Below are 21,850 nucleotides of genomic sequence, written 5' to 3'. Positions count from 1 at the left end.
GGCTTTTGGGACCAAAAGTGGAACTCTGACAACTGCCTGTGCTTTGCTCCTTGGTATGCTTGGGAAAGCCTCAGTCCTGCCACTGATAAGCAGCTCAGTCCATATTTCTTAGTGATGCCTAAATTCAACTGGGAGCTATTTCCCAAAGGGATGGGATGCTGTAAGCATAAATTGCCTAACACACATCTGTGGGAACTTGCTCAGCACTTAACGCAGCCACAGCTACTGCCACTGATATTCAAACGTAGAAAGAAGAAAAGGAAGAAGAGAAGGAGGTAGTGGCCACATCCTTTTCACAAGCAATGTTTTAGCATGAGAGAGTTTCAAGGCAGTTAGAAATGAACCTGCTCTCCCCCCGTCCTGCAAAGCACCCACTCACCCAACGACAGGCAATCTGAGAGCAGAAATGTACTCCGATCCTTCTCTGCTTGGAAAAAACAATTCAATTGCCCTGAGCCCATGAGCACATTTCTCTAGCCAGGCAGGTAGCGTCTTCACGTGGGAGTCTTGATTTCAGGTTCCTGCCCTAGGGATGGCTAATGCATTTTATCCAAGAATTGTTTAAAATAAAATCATTTGTCATTGAAATGAATGGAAAAAGACTCATTTTCGGAGCCACTGCCACTATGGACAGCCAATATAGATGACAGTGCTTACATCTAGGCGTTCTTGACTAAAAACAATGGCTTCCCTCTCTTTATGCTAAGTTTACCCATCTGTAAAGCAGACACATTACAGTTTACCTAACTCAGAGAAATGGGATAATACAGCTTTGGCAAAAGAAAGGCTCCATCATGTTGCTTTACTAGGCATAAAAAGGTAATATGGATATATGGTTTCAAATCAACATTAAGATAGTGTAGACTCTGAGACATTGCTGATATTGCTTTGGCTGGATAATGTAATTTATTTTCCAACAGGTCTCTTGCAGTGCTTGATATTCCACAGAGCGAACCTGTGTTACAAGATGTACATAGCTAATCTGCTGAGAAAAGGAATCATAAACAACCCTTTATCCTGCACTATTGTATTCATGACAGCATTATTCCAATCCATGAGATCCTGAAGTATGGGCTGGATCCTGGGATTATATAGTTATGCTGATATATCCCAAGTTGGTCGGCTTTAAACATTCTTTAATTCCAGAGGAGGAAGGCGGGTGCACAACCTTTAATGCCATCATATCTGGTTTAAAACTTACTGTCATGAGGGTTTTTTGTTTCTTTGGTTGATCTTTTTTTTTTGATAAAAAAGGCACAAGGAAAGATCTCAACGTTACATAACTACCTAGTTTCCTAAGTGACTTGTCCAAGGACATTAATTGCACTGGCAGCCAGATGGCAGGGTGGGAGCAACAGCGTTTGCCCCTCGGCCTGTCTTCGGCACAGGAAGTACACTGCGTGCCATGTGCTGTGAATGCTGCAGGAAACAGGAATCTCCCCAGTCCATTTATGTTGTTTTCTTCCAGGAGCTGGACCGAGGTTTTTGTAATATGTACAAAGCGTCCACACAATCCTTACAAGCCTGCCATCACATATTTTCAGTAGCATTGTTTTCACGGGGGAATCCTTAGTGACATGCAAAAATGAAACCTGTTATCTCTTTGATTAATATATTTTGAAATATATTTTGAAGACCAAAAAGCGTGGGTAGGAGATACAAAGAAGACGGTGAAGATCTGGAGAGCACTGACAAGATCTGGCAGAAAGGAAAACCAGTTTCTTTAAAAGTGGCTACTCAGGTGTCATGTCCCAATGTAATTTAACATTACTATCCCACACTACAGAAGCATATATAAATTTTTACTGGATGGATCCCAAGGCCCATGCAGACTCTGACCAGATGATCTTGCTAGATCAGGTGCTGAGAGCTGTCTCCCATGACAGTCCTGGATACTAAGCCACTGTTAAACATCTGTCTTGTCACAGATTTGTTCTGTATGTACTTGAAACTGAACCATGTCACATATTTGGCAGGAAATGTAATCCCTCCACAAAGAGGATTTGATCCTCAGTGTGATCCTGCAGTTCTCAGGCAAGCACAGCTCCTGGTTAGAGCCAGTGCAAGTTCTGTCTCTGTATCTCAGTTTTGAGTAGGGGACAGGTCCCAAATATGGCACTGCAAGAGCAAAAACTCCCTTCCCCAATGTTCCACATGGCCCAGATGGCATGAGATGAGATGAACTGCAGATACAAAATGCACAGTGCACACACACACACACACACACACACACAAAAGCCTACATCTGAATCTCTAAGGAGAAACTGAAATTTTTTAACATTGTTTTCCAAAGCCCCAAGTGACATGCCCTCAAGCAAGCAGTAGCACAAGAATTATGAGGAAAAAGAAAATGACATGGCTCTTGTTCTGAACAGCAACGGACAAAGAAATCACTAAGTGAATGACAAATTACGGATGCTCACCTATAGCTGGCAGCTCCATGGTTCTCCGTCATCTGAACTCTTGAGGCTATCTTTGAGGCTATCTTTGACTTCCTCTGTTCCTTTCTTCTCAGGTTCATCATCTCAGATCATCATAACAATCCTCCTCCCCCTCCTATTAATAGTCATGCCTTTCTGTCCCTCCTCACTGACTTCTATGCCTAGATTAATGTTAGTATCATCTCTCCTCACACGTTCTCTCAGTACTCCTCATGTGTTACTCCTCTGTGTTGAAGAGTATGCAGCTGGAGTATTTTGCCCCTCTTGCCTTAAAATCCCAGGCGTGAATCTCAGCAATTGCTGGAAGTCTTCAAAGAAAGGGGGAAAGACAGGGAAAGTGAACCTGCAGTTATCTCCTGGTATGACTGTTATCAATCTCCTTTAAAATAATAGAATAAAAATTATGAGCGTAAAAATCATCTCAAACAACAGGGGAACCATGACCAATAAATAGTTTGTATTTTCAAAGAATACATCATGCCAGACAAATGTAATTGCTTCTTTTGCTTCTTCAATAGTTTCTGGGTTAGCGGGTGGAAGAAACGGAGTGGCTGCAATATATCTGGGCTTTGGTGTAGCATTTGATACAGTGGCTCACAAAATCTTATTAGAAAAATAATTTATAATGTCTTGGATAAGAGTGCTGTCATGTGGACTGAAAACTGGCTGAAGGAGTGTAAACAAAGGATAATGAGTCATGACAAACAGCACTGCGCTGAGCTGTGAAGAGGTATCCAGTTGGGTTGCCACAGGAATTGGTGTTAAGCCCAGTTTTACTTTACATATTTATTAATGCTTTGGAAAAAGAGGTGAACAGCCTGTGAATTAAATTCACAGATGATACTAAATTACTAGCTGTTGTTAACATCGTTCGGGACAGAGATATTATATAGAAGAAAAGCAGAGAGGATGGGAACGGGAAGAGTCAGTGACCAGATTTACCTATACAAATATGCGAGGGAGGGTTTTATGTCCCAACTGATAATAAGGGGACCTCACTGGCAGGTCAGCTAAAAGCACTTTTCATTTTGTCTATTAAAAGCTGGGGCAGAGAAGTAACAACAAAAATAGCTAGGACATATTTAATTGTAACATTGTCCAAGCAAGATCCCAGAAGAGGCTTCAGTTTCTTTTTTTAGTCTAGATAAGTTTTAATGTTTGGCATTTTCTAAGATTTTGTCCAGTCACATCTACAGAGCAGCACATAGCAATGTAACAGAAGGTCATCTGTCTTCACCTCACTATATTAAGTTGCTTTGTTGAGGAAAAATCAGTGGCAAGAATCTTGCCATTTTATTTGTGTACCTTGTTTTACATACACTATTAACATGAAGACAACACAAGTAGTAAAAACAGACACACAGGTAATAAGCTCTTTCAGGAATTTCAGTGTCTGTAAGCAACTCAACCCCAGGAATTGAATCTGTTTAGAAGCATTAAAACAAAAACAAATTCTCTAGCTATTTGCAGCAGCTCCTTAAATAGAGCCCATGTTACAAAATCAAAAAAGAAGAAAGTTTTAAGCACTATGCTCTGTGAGATATGGAAAAAAACGGAGAAAGTATTTCATTGTCCTAATCTATTTTAGTGCGGCTTTGTGCTGGGTACCTAACTACAGCAAAATTTTATTTCTTTATTATCCATTTAAGGAACACACCTGTATGATGAATTGGATATCAATCTAAATTTTATGAATATTTTGGGTCTGTGATACAAATGTAAGGAATGCTGATAGTTTCAATTTATTTTAAAGGTAGAGAATATGGTCTATATATTTGTATATATTTATCAAGAGGAAATATAGGAGTCTGTCTCTACCACCTTATAGTCAGGGAGCAGGAAAATCTAAATGGACTGTAGGTCTAACCAGACCCTTTAGTGAAAATAAAATTCTACCTCTTAAGATAACTAAAATGCTCACCATATTACCCAAAATGAAACTAAGTGAAACAGTTACGAACATCTCACATAAAAAATGCACCTTAATAATTGCAGCCTGACTTCCTACACCATCTTGAGTTTGCTTGACTTTGGGGACCCTGGAAAGACAAGCTCAACGCCACATTTTCCCATTGCTAGGGCCATTGAAAATTGCCCTTCCATGTGCACTCTTCAGTATATGTGAGTTTACAATGTAATTTTTTAAATCAGGATATTTACATCAAACTTTTAACTTTGAAATCTTGGTTAATTTTTTTCATATATGGTGGAACACAACTGAATTCAAAAGGTACTGAGGAGGAACACACTTCAACATCATACCCGCAGACAACCTTATCACATCCGCTAAAATAAAGCCACCCATTAAAGACTTAATTATTCTCTACTTTCTTTCCTGGCTGGTAAAGGCAGATACGGAAAACCAGAGAAACAGCAACCTGAGAGGGTGCAAGTAATTCACATGGAGGTGCTGTTAGGTTGCTCCAAGTTATGACACAGAACAACTTTGGCAAGAGAGTGAAAATCCAAGTCCAGCTCTGAGTACAACTTTTGAATGTCTGAGGATTTGACTTCAGGCACTTAGGAAGGTACAGGGCACAGACCATCAATGCCTGTTGTAAGAGATTAAATGATTCAGTCTTTTGAAACATCCATCACTGCCAGTGGCCATTGTTGTTTCTTATAAATACTTCCTCAGAGACTACTAAAGGAGCAAGGTTAAAAATTTCCAGAAGATGTTTAGTGGTATTAGTATCCAAGTAAATATAAATTTTGGTTTTATACAATGGTATCATTTGCATGAGATAAAACATTACTGTTTGGATGTATTATTTTGCAAGAGAGTATTACATCTCATCAACTTTTTAAGGCTGGTGAGAGTAAAATCTCTACGCCTGATTCACATTTGGTGAAAACTGATATGGCTAAATTGACTTTAGAGAAAGCCTATCAATGATGATAAAAAGTTATTCAGTGAGTGCAACTGAATTACATTTTTTGCTTTTGATTCAATAATTCAGCACCTCTTTTCTGTGGAATATTTGCAGAAACTTTTCCTTCCATCAATATTTCTTCAGGCGTTAAAAACAAATTTGCCAGGAAAAGTTGTGTTGAGCTGGTTTCTGGCAGCAAGCTGGCAGCATCTTTAAATCTGCACAGAATTGTGATTATCTGACAGACTTACAATACTTTAATTCTGTACTATACTATTTTCCATAGAAGCAATATCCTCAGCGCTAGTTTGAATGCCTAGAATGTTAAGTGTCTGGCTCTGGCTGGATTCTCTACATTTTCAATCCATGAACACGTAGCACATGGCCCTTGATTACTACTTTTAAATTGATCTGTGTCTGCTATGAAAATATATTGCTTCATAAAAGTCTTTCAGAGTATCAGCTTCCAAATTAATGATTTTTCTCTCAAGCTCTGACTTTGAGAGCTTACAGTACAGAATCGCACAGTCCAACTACTTGAATCAAATTGAAATCCAAACACCGTCCATCTGCAATTCAGATCCAAATTCTTTCAGTGCTGTTGGCTCATCACTAGGTAAAGAGCAGCTGTTGTCCTGTTAAAGTGACTGTAAATAATTCTAACTTAATGCTCAGAGAGTGAAATTCACCCTGCCTCACTGGGGACCACTTCATCCCCAGGATGTTTCTGGGCTCGGCCATCAGCTGGTGGAAACTGCCTACTTCTGCAGTAATCAGTAGAGCCGGGTTACTTTATACCAGCTGATGATCCAGCCCTGGGGGAATGGCAGCCCAGAGGTGCCTGCGGGGTGCACTGGGGCTGTTTGCTCTCTCTGCAGTGGACATGGATGGGAGGCATTTGCTAGTTACAGAGGGACGCGGAGTCACTACACTGAGCCAGAAACCCTGACTCATCATTGCTGATTGCCCAGGGCATTTGCACCCCTATGGTCTAGCTCACAGCCAGGAGAGAAGAGTGGTGAGTGCTGCTTTCTTGTGCTGTGACCATCTCTCATTTTTACCCCCAAGGAGCCAGTTACCATGCTTTTTTTTGGTTTACGTGAGTTCTGTAACAAAAACAGTACAACACAGAAAAAGACATATTTACAGTAGAGATTCAATGAAGTGTCTAAAGGAAGAATTTTCCAATGAAGAGATGGACCCTAACCAAGAAGGAAGGTACTTCTTGTTAAAGCTGCTATATCAGAATAGCAAATGAATCATGAAGTGATAGCACTATTTGAAAGGCTGTTTTGAATGGAGCTGTCAGCAAGTATTTTAATAGCAAGTCTTCAGTTTCTGCTTTATGGGGTTTTTAACCACCAAAAAGAAAACATAAGTAACAAGCAGGGATTTAGGAATTGTTTAGTGTTCGGCTGTTCAAAGGGAAAAAAAAAGAGCCCTCCACATGCATTGCTGATAATGAAAATTGCCATTATGTTTTTTTCCTCCATTTGCCGATGTTAAACACTGTAATAATGCAAAGTCCTTATGATTTTGTAAATCTCCTCAATAAGGAGGATATTATCTACTTATTTAATTACTGAATCTCCAACGGCAAGGAGCTGTTACCACCAGCAGCTCAAACTCATTCACTCAGTTCCCCTCCCTGATTAAAGGGTCTTTGCAGTATAAAGAAATAAATCAATCAAAAGCCAAAACTGCTGACAGATGACAGAACAAAAAAAAAGGCACTTCAGGGACAGATTTTCAATGGCTCAGCACTCACAACTGGGATTATTCTTTTGAAACAACTCAGCCTTATTTTAGGCACCTAGGAGAGAGCCAGATAGTTCAAAGTGCTCAACTAACACTTCTTTGGAAAATCCACCCCTAACTGCAGGTACGTTTCCTACAGCTGTTGTGGCTTGCAAAAGTCAACTGCGAGTATCTCCCTGTGGGAGGAAAGTCATCAGCATCACCCTTTCTGCAGAAAACTTGGCAGTAATATATTATCATGCTCATCAGTGCTCCTACCTTCGTTTACTATGAGGAAAACGGAGAAAGCCAGTCTCTCAAAAGAGACTATTTTTACTACATTGCCACTGAAAGAAGCAGTAGCCCTGAACTTTGATTTCTGTTGCAGCACTCAAAACTAGATGCCCATATTGCAGCACGGAGCTGTTACTAGTTTGAATATCAAGCTTAAAATTGAATGCTACTGCCTGTATGCCATTCCTTGGGGGTAAGAAGCCATTATCAGGTTACAATTTTCCAAACGTTGATTGGGCTAAGGCCAAATCTTGAGTAATAATTCTAGAGCACTTTACAGCTTATAAAAGCTGCAATAACTTTCTCTGAGAACAGAGAATACAGCCCAGAGGCCTTTTAGCACATCCTTCCCCTCCACAAGAAGCATTTGGTGGTATTAGCACACTACCTTTTTATTCAAGAAGGATGTACAAAAAGTGCAGTTGACAATTCTTTTCTTTGCAGCCCACAGCTGTGTAAATATTATCTCATTCTCTCCTTTGACATCTGACTGAGCCTCACACACTTCATATGCAAAATGATACAAATTGAACTCACCATTTCTGTAGCCTGATGCTGTGTCCTGACACACCTAGGTCTGAATATCTAGCTTTTCGTGACAGAGCAAAGATACTGTATGATGCATGCTTAAAAAGAGACAGTGACCTCATTTTCTCGAGGTAGCTTTACTAAGAAGCTCCTAGATTTTAATCATGGAGCTGCGCATGATGAAAGTTTTGTGGAAACATCGTACCTCAATTTGCATGACAACCCCTAAAAGAGTGACCAAATCACAGCTCTACGTCATTTACAACTGCTACACAGTGTCATTTCTATTTTGATTAGCTCAGAGGAAAAGCTGTGTTCAGTTTTAGAAACTTCTCACCAACTCCACTTTCAAGTCAATATACATTTGAAGGCTATCTGCCTTCCCTATTTTCTCCATGGCTGTTAAGGAGACGAAATTCTTTCTGTATGCACCAGGTATCCCTTACACAATGGGACAGAAAAATTGACATTTTTATATTGCACAGTGGGTCATTTTTATTAATTGCTGCATGCTCCATCAGAGATTTAAATAATGTAATATTTTGGATAGGTGCAAAGGGCCCGAACCTGTTAGCCTGAATACCTCCAGCTTCTATTGATCTCCCTTCTAAACTTCTTATATGCTGATTTTGAAAAGGTAGAGCTTCCTCAAGATCAATGCAACCCAGCAAAATGATTTATTCAAGACAAAAAGTAAGGAAAAGGCTTTGCTGTAATCTGACTTTCCATCTGCTCCCTTCCTCTTATCACACAGAACTAATGCAAGGTTTGAGTTGCTGAAAATAGATACCTTGAGTAGCTATTTAGGCCCGCAGAGCTTAGCTGAATTTCTCTTTTACTTCATGCTAACATACATGATAGCTGAATTGTACTGAAGATTTTATCTCATGTTTGTTTAGGGTCTTCCGCTTTAGAGAGATCTGTGATGATGAGTTTTATGTGATGCACAGATCACTGCGGCACTAATTCCCAGCCTCACTGACAAGTCTGATGCAAGCCACAATCCAGGGCTGCGCTGCCCAGGACCCAGGGAACTGTTTGAACTTCGAGCATGCCCAGAAAGCGTTATTATCTTAGGAGGGCTGTGAGGATCGTAGCACGAGACCTACCCAGCACACAGCTGGAGTCTCACCTAACCTGGAATCAAGTAAGAGGAGATCCGTCAAAAGTAGCGGGAAGTGACCTGCAGTTCCTCTGTGTAGATGGGGCAGGAGTGAATCTGCAGTTTTTAGCTGTTCTTTGGCCTCCTGCTGCATGATGAATTCACCTTTTCTCTTGGTCTTCCTTTGGCGACTTTCTGGGAATGAAGACTGCAGTACCTCAGCCTGATTTCACGTTCTTTAAAACTGAGATCCACACACTTTGCAACAAATAAATATTAAATATAAAAACATGCAAGTCACCGCCTAGGCTTATGTTCTCCCTCAGTGTAACTTATGTAGATTGCCGCCTATGTGTATAGCTTTCATTACAAATAAAACATAAAAGCCAATGCATATCCTGAAGAGCTATTTTTCTTTATTGCAACAGCCTTACATGAAGCCTACTAACATAAACAAAGATTGGACTCGGCTGTTTTTGAACAAATAACCATTTATTGTCAAGGCTTTTCAGGAGCTTTCATTTTCCTTTTTGAAAAACATGATCCTGTGCCAACCTAACAAATGTGTAACATTAAGCAATAAGCACAATAATGGGACTCCCTGCCACAGTGCTTTATAGACAACTTTAGCCTGTCACAGTTGTACAAATCTAAGCTAAGACAGAAACTCAGTTAAGTAATAAAGACATATTAAATCAAAAACCCACCAGAGGAATCCTTTGGGGGCACAGCTGCCATTTTTAAGTGCTACAACTGGCCTTTAAAGTGGGATGGTGCCCAGGAACAAGAGTCCAAGGACAGAGGAGTCCATGTGCTGCTTTCTCCTGCTGGCTGCTGCAACAGCACGGCCAGAGCGCCTTCCCCTGTACCATCCTCCGACGGGCTAGCAGAGGGCATGAGACAGAGCCATCCCAGCCCCAAAAGCACGGTCACGCAGCCCAGGGCCGTCACATTGGAGGAGAGGCCCTGGGTCCGCCCTGCGCAGAGCTTGCCGCTCGCTCTGCACTCTGCACTGCTGCAAGCGAAGGTCTGGCCCTCGCTGGTCACTGAATGCAAATTCAGCCAGATGCCTCCATTTTGTAGTTATCATGAATCTCTTAAACTTAGCCCTAAGCAATCACACAACAACCTATCCATTAGACAATGAGCAGAGATTATTCAGCTTCCTTGTACCACAGCTAAACAGCAGCTTCCTTCCTGCCAGTGATTATGGTTGTGATTAACTGCACGGTTCAAGGTGAAAGAATAATACAGTTCCAGGCATATATGGCTTCCTTTAACCTCAGCAAAACACAGTGCCAGACATTTCAATTAGTGTGTACCAAGGTCACAAAATCAATTTCTTATCAGCCAAAAGCACACATACTGTAAATTTCATTTTCAAAACATAATCTCCAAATTAAATCTGTGTACCTAAAAAATATACAGTGCAAAATTGCAGTCCTTCAGCCCCCTCCTCTGCAGCCCAACAGCATTTTCACAAACATCACCCGGCTTTGTGCTCTATATTTAGAGCACAATGTTTGGTTAGATTCTAATCTTCTTGGAGAATGTCATTATCTCTTTCTTTGGCAAATAGATGCCCAAAGTGTCAATTACCTTCTTAAACTATTTTATACATACAGGTTGAGCAGGGTTTGATATTCTGTCTGCCAACAGCTCAGTCGGCAATTTTTCACAGTCATACACAGAAAAATTCTGCACCAGCATATCCTCCTAGATAAATTACACATTTCAAATGAGGTTACAGACAACTTCACCACTCCTGGACAGTTTATGCTGGAGGAGAACAAAAAATTCTAAAGTAAACACTTTTCTACTATTAAACTCTATGAGTTATTGAACAGAGACAAAAGTAAAATGAGTACTGCAGACTGGTATGATATTATATGGAAATCAATGTAGCTGCACAGAAATGACATCATCCTCTCTTAGTGTACAATTCTTTATGATGCGTTCTTTGCTATGAGGGTAACACTAGCTTATTAGCTCCAAAGGCAGCTGCAGAATCTGATAGCTATAGGTGCTCTACGATACGCAGACCTGGATGCAGAAGATATCTTAAGGAAGTAGAATTTATGCAAGCTATTTCTCTCCAAAAACACCCAGTCTTTCCTTAACTAAGGCAAATTTCTTCAACTATACCATCACAGAGGGAGTAAAACAAAGACAATTTGAGACTGCTTTACAATTTCTCATGGAAAAGCTTGCTTTATATTCAAATACCTACAAATACGTAGATCCTTGTGTATACATTTGCACACATTTAATATTCATGTATGAATATGCACATGTTCTGGCGATATCTTCCATCCCTTTATTTCAGACCAGCAAGCGAGAAGAATGTATTGTTACTGTTGGACCTTTTGGGACCGTGTTAGATGCTAGAGATACAGGAAGTGAATATTCTCTCTGGTAGACACAAAGTAAGCAGACTCTGAGGTAGTTAGTTTAAAGCTCCTTAACTGATTTTCCCATATCCTCTAAACATGCAATGTATTGATTGATTTTTAGGGCCGTAAAGCAAGATGAAAAGAGCATTTTCTCAAGAAAGGAAGTTAGCATTATTTGGCAAGGGTTAAAACACATTTTGAATTAAACAAATAAGAAACTGTCCACGTGTGGATGATCAGCTTGAAAGTTTGGGTAGATTTTTGAGAAAGACAACTAACTCTTTTCTACCACATCATCTACACATATTTTTAAAACTCTTTTTAAATGCAAATAAGACTAACTCAAAAGAGACACTGGATATGATTAAAGATGTAACAAAAGCAATTTTTGTTTCTTCCTAGCCCATTCAAAAAATCCATGACTGTATTTTAGTCATGCTCAACGTACTGTTTCAAGAAAATGTAAACAAACACCACAAAAAAAAAGATGGCGCTTTTTTTGGCTCAAATCTGTGAATGTTATGAGTCTACCATGGGCTTGGTCCAAGGCTCATTAAAGTTAGGGTCAATCTTAACAAATGGCTGTAGAGGGCTCTGTCTCTGGCCCAGGTAAACAATGTTTGCTGCCAGTAGAAGGAGAGCTAGCCCTCTGAAGATTTTTCTCTCTCTCATTGACGTGAGAAACTGGGAGGGATTTTTTCGTATGAGTGAGCAAACAGGGTAAGGCAACTGGAGTAAGACAGCCTCCTCTGTGTCTTATTTAGCATGTTCATTTTATTACTTCAAGCATTCTGTGCTGCTTTCCATCTGACTAATGTTCTCATGTGTAACTTGGCACTGTTGCAATGGGCTCTCCCCTTTCAAACTCCTGATCGACTCTTAAAAGCTTCAACTAGAATATACTTTCAATAGTAGCTAGATAAAATACGCAATCCCAATTAGTTATAAAAAGTAAAGTAAATTCTACAAATCCTGTTTTGACTAACACTATTACCAAAGAGTACAAATATTTTCAGGAACATCAACATAGCTCGGTGGTTTGCAACTGGAAGGCAACCATGCAACAGCTGGATAGTCCACAACAGTCTACATACTCCACAGCCATCAAACCCTTCCCAAGATCAGAGGAAAGCGTAACATCTTGCACAGAAAAGGCAAAAGCCACACACACACACACAAAAGGTTCCACGTGAAAAGAAGGGGCCATCAAAGCTTTAGGTCCCCAAATGGCCAGGAACCTCCTCCATTAGCATGTATATTAACACCCACATGTCCCCTGGGAAAGCAGACACGCATCCATGCTGCAGGAATGCAGGCCAGTTTGTCCAGCCCTTTCGATTCAATACTTTTCCTGCACATTTAATCCTGAATGTGTGCTCAAGATACCTCAGCTGGGCAAGATACCCTCAACTAAGCAGCAAAGTGGTTTTTTTCAGTATCACTAGTAGCACCATCACACAGTTAGCAATCAATCTCTGCACTTCAGGAAAAGGTGAAAATATTCAGCTACATTATGACTAACAAAGAGGTGAAAGGGGATAAAGCTTTCTGTACCCTAAAGAGGAACCCTGAAAGCGTGGACTTAACTAAATGTAACATACACTCATGCGCCAGACAAGATGGTGCCTCCTTACACTTCTTCTTGGGAGTACCAAAAAGTCAGAGATCTAAACCTCTGCTCCTTCACACAGCCTGCACTCTGGATTAACCACGCTCCAGCTGGAAACTATGTAAAACATATCACAGAATTTGGGGGTAAAACAGCAGAGATTGGGAGACATGGGGTGAGGTGGGTGAAGAGAGGAAAGGGCAAGGAAGAGTGAGAGAAGAGTGCAGAGGCTACGAGGAACGTGTTAAAAGGGCTGAGAAGCAGGATCTGCTCCGACCTGCTGCAGAGCATATCCCAGGGTTTCCATTCTGTCACCCACTGTGTTGAACCCAGTTATTTGTGTTTGGCTAAGGCATATCTTCCTCCTGCTGTGTTATGCTAGAGCAGCTGCAATTTGCCTTTTTATAGCCTGTGGTAACTGATATCAGTGAAATGAATTTAGGAAGTGTGTGGGTTGGTTCCTCCCTATCAGTGATTTCAGACTATTTGGTAAACACAGAAGTGACATCCAGTGATGTATGCCTGCTGGTAACAAAAAAAAAAAATCTCTGGTGAACCAGCATTGAGATTAGATTGTTTGCTATTGAAGGACACTTCTTGATAGAATGAAATGATCATACACAGTGGTTTTATAGGGTCATGCTATTTTGAAAGGTAAAATCTCCCTCAAAACTGTATACCCATTGGGTACTGTGGAATGGTAATGAGGACCCAAGTGAATCAGAACAAATTCAGTGCCTGCAGGAAAAGTTGATGATGGGACACAGTGACATCACCTTAGAGCAAAAAGCTAGCATTTCACAGGAAAGCTCCTTTTCAGAGCTGGCAAAAGCCAGCGAGTTAGTACTCACATACGTTTGTGTGCAGATTTCCAGTAGGCTTTCAATTTGATTCAGCTGAGTTTACATAAATTACCTTGTGATCTAACAGGGATTCTATATTTTGATATGAAACATCACTTTGCACTGATGTATGTTTTGCTTCTGGAAAAGGATAAATGCTACTGCATTGCACTTTAGAAAGACAGTCAGTGCCCTGCTTCAGTGAAAAGTTGCCCTGATCGCAACTATGTCCCTGCTCACTATTTCTGGAAGAGCTGTGACTATTTTACAAATAAGACTGATTAATTTTGGAAGTATAATTTGCAAGTGACACTTACAAGGGAATATTGTGCAGGGATATCTGGGCGGGGATATTGTGTTCAGACTTTTCCTGCTTGCCTGCCTGCCCTCCTGGAACAAACAGCACTGCTTCATTTTCCTGCTGTATTTTACAAAGTTAAAGTAAACACTGTGATCACACTGTTTATTTTAATTTCCTGCAGTGCGCCAGCAAAGCAGCAAATTGGCAGTCAGCAATCAAGACGCAGCCAGTATTGAAATAGTGGAGCTGCTTGGGAAAGCATCAGTGATGCCAGCCCATTTTTCCTTCTGTTTTAAAAATAAAATATTGGCTTCCATGAAGTTTTACTTCCACCCTAATCTTCTCTAAAGGATCTGAAATTTTGTTTGTTTCCTTTTTTTTTTTTTTGAAAGAAAGCTGAGAATATGAGCAACACCTAATTTATATGGCTGACTTGTTTTTAGTTTGCAAACCAGTTTTGTATATTGAAGCAAAAGGTCACCCTTTTTATATAAAGAAACGGGTTTACAAAAGTGGCAAATATATGCTATTTGTCTGTACAAAATCCATGGCATGCTTGTATAAGAGGAAGTTAACTTGTCTATAAATCAGTCTTATCTGGTTATATTTTTATCTTCATGGCAAGAACTTTAGCTGTGCAACTTCAATTAGGTGTATGATAATGTGAAGTTAAAGCCTCATGCATTACATTCAGAATATGCATCTGCCCCAAAAGGGAGTCCTAAAAGGAAAACAGTTATAGTTTCAGAGGCCAGTCTCACTCGTCTTATATTACATAAAACAAGAAATACAAATACAAAACAAGAAGTAAGAACAATGTGATAGTATTTTGTACCTCTGAGGTGTAAAGCTTGACAAGGTGACTCATTTATGGCTTTCTGGAGGATATTATACAGAAGGAATTTATTACTAAGTAAGTTATAATTCCAATATATAAAAGAGACCAGATCCTGTAGTCAGTTATTTTCCTGACTATGTGCATTCCTGCACATATTCTTACTGAAGACAATGAGATTATGAAGAGGATTAGCTTTTTGTTAGACTCGCCAAAGTATGCTTTTGGAAAGTCCAAAACATGACCTCATTTAAAGTGGCTGAAATCTTGTGGGAAAGATTGTAAGTGGATAATTATTTTAAAAGCCATGACTTTGACACCAGGAAATTAAATTCATATCTATATGTCTTTATCTATACACAGTAAATCCAATAATCTTGAGCTCTCTGCAGTCACTTAGCCAGCTGGCAAAGGGAGCAAAGTAAAAACTAACAAACCCCATTCCTAAGGTATGCTGACATCAGTGATTCATGATTCATCAATAATAGTGCTAGGATATAAATGTAACAGGACATTATTGCCTTTTGCAGCACAATAAACTCAAGGGAAAATGTCTAAGTGTATCACATTGAAAAGACAGAGCTAGCAAAGAAAAAACTTTTACAAGTATTTAAGAGGTGTTACAAGTAAGTGAAAGTAGAGACACAAATGTAAACCTTTTGAATAAATTGAGAATGTCCTTTAAATAAAAATAGACAGTTTTCCACCTATCTAAGCTTAATAGAACTAAATTGAAAACTAACATTTTTTGACGTTCAATGTTTTTACATGGAGAAAATCATGCTGGCAAAAAAGAACTTGAGCTGCTTGTTCGAGAAAAAAAATCCCTCAAAATAACCATAACTGTGGTTTAATTGGATATCAGGATAAGCAGAATGAAGAATAAGATAGGTCTACACAATGCAAAATTATTAATGTCGATGACAGTAATTATGACACTTATAACCTATCTAAATAACAACAAGGGCAAACATGTACATATAATGTACCATTTAGAAAATGCCCATATTAGCACATAACTGATGATCTCCTGTGAAGGTGACTGGACTGTCATTGTAAAAGCCCATAATTAACTGAAGAAAAATGGGTAGCTATCTCCATAATAGCAGATATACCTGCTGCATTCCCCATACAGAAGAGCAAGATCTAATACATCATTAAGCAACTGAAGCTTTGTTTTACTTTTTTTTTAGCTTTAAACTACTTATGATAGGGTTTAGACTCTATTTCTAACCCTTTTCAGAACCAACCCAATTAAAATTCAGGTAACTTGTTTATGCTATTAGAGGACTACTGCACAATATTAATAATGCACTGTATAACATGCTGCCCTAGAGAAATGTAGGCTCTCTTTCAGGGACAACAGCCATATCGTTCTAACACAAGCTTCACTACTTAGCTGGAGGGTAAATGACTTTGGTGGCTGTTACGGTACTTCACCAGAAAAAATGTTGGTGCCCTGACCTGAGGCTTGCTTCAAATCATTGCTGCTTAAGTGCAAACGTTGCAAATAGAGCTAGAAGCTGGTTTGCCTGAAATGACATTGGAAATCTTCTTTTAAAGATTCACTTTCCAAACACTTATTATAATTCTTAATAAACAAGTAATTGATTCTCAGGCTTTGTGAATGATTGACCTGTCTATTTTACTGCACTGAATTTTCTTTAAATAACCAATAAACATCTTTAAGTAGAATTCCCTAAGAAAATATGGAAGATAAAAAAGTAAAAAAATATAGAGGGCAAGATAAATCCATTCTCATGGAATAATGTTAGTGAAAGACAGCACAGTTACCTTCACTGTAAATTTAATTGATGATTCATAACCACAATTTTCTAGAAAAGTTCTGATAGAGAATATGTAGTGGATTCATGATTCTGGTAGATAACTGAATATTGGTTTGACTTGTTGCAGGTAGTGCTAAAAATTGACTTAGTTTTCCTCTTTGTATTATTCACAAGTGTAGGCACTTGATTCTGCAAACATCCACTTAACTTTGAAATCAATCAGCTTACTCATGGTAGTAAAATTGAATTAGTGCAAATAGTAGTGTAGTGAAGGCCATTTCTTCTTCTTCTCATTTGACCAGTTCAACAGGCAAATAATGACTGACCTGTATTTATGGCAACATTACCATTATATTTAAGAAATACCTTTAGTGACTATATGACACATGTGATGTACAAGAAGAGGATGAGAGAACTGGGTTTATTCAGGCTTAAGAGAAAGCAAAGGGGAGATCGTATTCCTGTCTAGAGCTACCTAACAAGGGGTTATAGGGAAGATGAAGCAAGACTATTCTTGGAAACGCACTGTGGTAAGTGTGAATGAGAGGGACAAGTTGCAAGTTGCAACAAGAGAAACTCCAACTAGATATTAGAAAAAACTTTTCAAAATGAGGGTAGTCAAACACTGGAAGAGGGGGCCAAAGAGGGGTGTAATCTCCATCCTTGGTGACAACCAGGACTCGGCTGGACAAGGCCCTGACGGCCTCATCTAAGTTGGACCTGCTTTGAGTGGGGGACTGGACCAGATGACCTCCAGAGGTCACTTCCAAACTAAATTAATTCTATGATTTTATGATTACACATTGCTTATTATTTGGGCCAGCTGTATTTCTCTCTAAGGATTCCCAGCTCATAAAAAGGGAAGGCAGCTTTCCTAAGGAAAGGTCTCTGCATTCTAAATTTTCCTAAAACAAACACATTTCTAACTATACCATGACAAATAAACTATGAAAACCCAAACTAAAGGTGGACAGCTTAACTGTGCTCATATCAAACTGAAGTGCCTGTTATTGCTTAATTTCCCAAGATGCACAAGACACAAGCCCTGACCAAACGGCTGGTTTGTATTCATAACCACTACTCAAGACACTGAAAACTGACAAGATTGATATGAATTCCAGTCTGCCTGCAGCGGGGCATAGCTATGCCTAACAGCGGAGATAAGTATTAGTGCTATTCATAGCAGAAGATGACTCAAAAATGAAGGCAGGGAAAATATGCTTTTCTTCAGATGGAAAGTAACAGTGTCCAAGCCCAGACCTCTCCATAGGATTTCTAGCATATTTCCCTTGCAAGCAGCAGTAGTGAAAAAATGAGCATTGGGCTCAAAATTTCACATACGGGCGTTTCCCCATGGAGTATACACCTCCTCCATGTTCTAGAGCAGCCTGGGAGCTGTATTTTTTGGTCACAATTAGCTGTTGTGAAAAGTTGCCTAGCATTACGTGCATGCGGATGAGAGGTGAGGGTTGTGAAGTGGCAGTTGTGCTTCAAAAAGCTTCAAAAGTCCTGAGTCGCAAGGGAAATTGCTGAAGCTAAATCACAGAAGATATACCAGCATCTCCCATGGAAAAGGAAAGCAGCAAAACTGAAGCTAGAAAACAGGTCAAACAGAAATGAGATGTGGCGCATGGCATGCTATATTAAAACCCTAGGTTGAACTGAGATGTAGAATTGCTCAAAAGTTGGTGAGACCTTAGTTTTTGGCTTTTAGAGCATGTTAATGTAAGGTGTTATTACGACATAAAGTTTAATCCAAGGATTAAAGCTAATGGGCTCCTGAGTAAGTTTTTCAAGCAAGCACATAACAAAAATGCATATAGGTAAAATCTATTTACCGTAACAGAATGATATGCCATTTCCTGTATATCCTTGGGTGCAATAGCAGCCTTGGGTTCCACCCTGGACTTCACACCGGGCGTCTTTATGGCATGTCATGTTGCAGCTTGCAGAAGTGTAGCCACAGTCCAGCAGACTGGACATAAGAACTGAAACAAAGGAAAATTGTGCTTGTTTGTTCATTTAAAAACTTCATACCAGATTCTAAAATCAGATTTGGGCAAAAGGTATCCCAGAAATCAGGGCAGAAATCAGGTAAACTTAACATCATCACAGTGCCAGCTGTATCACACCATGGGGCAAGAGCCACCAACTACAAGGACTTACTGGTTAAGACTACTCAGCATCTAGAAACAAGATATCAGAGATGAAGAACTTGGGTCTGTGTTCAAGAAGTGTGAGACTGGTAAACAATGTAGACGTTACTGAGTGGTCTGGGGGAATCATTTTAAAGGCTTTCAAAGCTCTCTAGTACTTTCCAGTGAATAAAGCAGAGACATTTATTTGCAGTCTGAATTATGTATGCAGTGTAATCCAAACTGCCCTACACATATCAAGTGTACACATATCAAATAAGGGTACACAAGTGCACATATTTCAAATACTGAGGAGGGTTCCCCAGATCAGATTTTTTATTTTTTATAACCATTTCCATACATATGTCACTAACACATATTCATGGTCTGAGAAGATTAGATTGACATAGCACAGAATTTACAGCATTAGGATGTAAAAACGTCTCCAAATTATTTAAAGGCAATCTCTTAAAATACCATTTCCGTGTTATGAAAGTACTGCCTTTTTTTTTCCATCCACTGAACGATTCCCAAATGATATAAGCACTAGTTGTATAAATGCATATAGTTTTCAGTACAAAAAAGAAAGAAGTAATCTCTCCCTTTGAGAAAAATACCAGTTTGCTGAATAATTATTCACATGCTATAGTAAGTTAGAAATGAGGCACCTAATTCAGAAGGGAAAGTAAGTTTCTGACTTTGTACTTTATAAATTGTTTGCAAGACATAATGAAAGTTACAGAACACAAAGACCTTTTTGCATGTTGTCTTCCCCTGCAGTTCTGCTTCTCCCTATCCAAATATTATTTTGGATATTTGCTAGCCGAGCATTACAATTACAGGTTTCATTGCTTCAGGAAATCTCACTGAGGTGTTGTTTTCTCGGACAAGTAAAAATTTCATGTAAAATTCAAAAGACTAAAAAATACACACAATTTTTAATAATGATATATAATCCAAATCAATTCAGGTCTCACCAAGCTTCGTCTTCTCCCTTTGTTTTTGAGAGTGGAGATTAAAACAGCTTTGGGATTCTAACGCCACTTTATTGTTCATAACAAATTGAATCGAAAAATCTCCTAAGCAGAGAGAGAAAAAAATCCCCACAATGGTTCTGGTTTTACAGAACAGAACTCAGAATGAGATAAAGATTGATGCTTGCGAGATTTGGCTTTGGGATGACCCTCATGGTGGGATTTCCGAATCCAGTAGCAGCATTGATCACATCTCTGGGAAGCTTTCATTTTCTCGTACCCCGGAGTTTTCCACCCATCTCCAATACACTCACTTCTCTCCAGCCCCTGCACCACTGTCCTCACAAGTCATCTTGCCAGACCCCACTCCCTTTCCACTTGCCACTCGCTCTCTGAGGAAGGAGTTTTCACCTACCTAGGAGTGGAAGCAGTTTCATTGGTGATGCTGTTGCCGTGTGGTGCCTGGTGCGGAGCCCCTGGGTCACAGGAAAAAACTTCTTGCCTTAAAATGTATAAGCTCGTGCAAAATATGCGCACATGCCTATGAGGAAAGCAAAGTCCTGGTGTAGCTGCTGCCCTTACACAGCCCCTTGTCCTGAGCTTTACGTTTCCAAAAGCTCCTAAGAGGCTCAAAAGCAGGACAGGGAGGATCAAGAGGGGGCTGAGGACCTGTTCTTCTGGCGAGTAGGAAATAAATGAGAAAGTAAAAGGGAGGCAGCAGCCAGGGTCTTGTAAAGGCTTGTAAAGTCAGAAGCTGGGTCCTGTAAAATCAGAGAAGATACAGGGGTGAGTGGGTTAGAGAAGCATGGGTTAAAGGAGCTGTTTGGGAGGGTGCCCGGGTTGGGAGGAGGATGAAGATTGCAGATGAAGGAGGACCGCGGCGTGGCTGAGGCCGCCAGCAGGCCTGAAGCACCGAGCAGACCAGGGAGCACTTGCCGGGAAGGGAGGAAAAGGTGGGACGGGAAGGCGTGAGCCGCAGGAGGAATAAAGGAGCAGGCTGGAGCAAAGGGATGGTGGAGCAAGTCAGGGAGGGTGAGGAAGAGGTGAAAGAGACTGGTAAGTAGCTCAGGGTTTATGAGCTTAGAGGTAACAGGCTATATGCTTCCTTCCACCTTTTCCTGGTGAGCTGAGGATACGTGAGCCCCAAGACCCATTTTTTTTAGAGACAATCCTGGCCGACTGCAATTGTTCTTCCGACTGCTTTCTTTGTTTTTGAGAGAGACCCTTATTGCAACCAAGCTATATTGCTTTAAGGGTAGCAGCCTGTGAGAACATACAGGAAATCCACTGAACTCTTTGTGAGGAAAACAAAGCGGTATAGAGTATAGATAGGGCAGAAAGAGGGAGGAAGGCAATTGTATGGCTGGGAATCTCAGGAGCAGAAAGAGCCTGAGTTTCTATGAATTCCTGTGACTGAAACAGAGTTTTATGTAATAAGGCATTTTCAATGCAGCCCATTTGGCAAAGTGTTTGGCATGCTCTTTGCGTTAAACATGAGAGCAATTGTATCCTTATTAAAACATCCCAATCAATGGGACTTCAGCATGCACTTACTTATGCTACCCCTAGACATGGTGAGTAGCATGGCAATATTTTTTCTGATCTTGTTATGAATCATGTGCGTGCCACCATTTCGCAGTGTCCTGGGGATGACAACTCACATACTGAAGTGCTATAAAACTGTAATACTGATGTGTGTCTGTCTGTATAGAAGGAAGCAGATGGACATGCACAAACATGCACATTCCTGGAAGACTGGAGAATATCTCTAAACTAAATAAAGCCGATATGAGGATATGGAATGTAATTGTGATTAAAATATCATATGTCTGACTAGAAAGTTATCAAGTTGGGTTTTTGCTAGTGAACTGATTGGAAAGCATCTGCCTGTTCTTAGAGATTACCAGTGGATGTGGGTGTGGCAATATTTTTTCTTGTCGTGTTACGAACAATGTGTATACCATGATTTTCCAGCTGCCTGGTGATGGCTACTGACTGG

At 40.0% G+C, this 21,850-nt stretch overlaps 1 protein-coding gene across 2 annotated transcripts in view; it reads right to left on the bottom strand.

Annotated features, from left to right (window-relative positions):
- The window catches only part of ADGRL4 (adhesion G protein-coupled receptor L4), a 78,408-nt gene extending 57,257 nt beyond the window's left edge, over positions 1-21,151 (bottom strand). The window contains exons 1-2 of one of the 2 annotated variants that reach the window (XM_009669036.2): positions 20,267-21,151; positions 18,581-18,730 (exon numbers count right to left, since the gene is read on the bottom strand). In XM_009669036.2, the coding sequence (XP_009667331.1) occupies positions 18,581-18,730; positions 20,267-20,288 (172 nt within the window). In that variant the 5' untranslated portion in view covers positions 20,289-21,151. The remainder of the gene's footprint in view (positions 1-18,580; positions 18,731-20,266) is intronic. The other variant, XM_009669042.2, reaches the window with a different exon arrangement.
- Between the last annotated feature and the right edge of the window lie 699 nt (positions 21,152-21,850).

This window comes from Struthio camelus, chromosome 8 (assembly GCF_040807025.1).
Source record: "Struthio camelus isolate bStrCam1 chromosome 8, bStrCam1.hap1, whole genome shotgun sequence".
Taxonomy (NCBI): Eukaryota; Metazoa; Chordata; class Aves; order Struthioniformes; family Struthionidae; genus Struthio; species Struthio camelus.
Note: the sequence above shows the minus strand (reverse complement) of the source record. Positions and strands in the feature narration are given on the sequence as shown.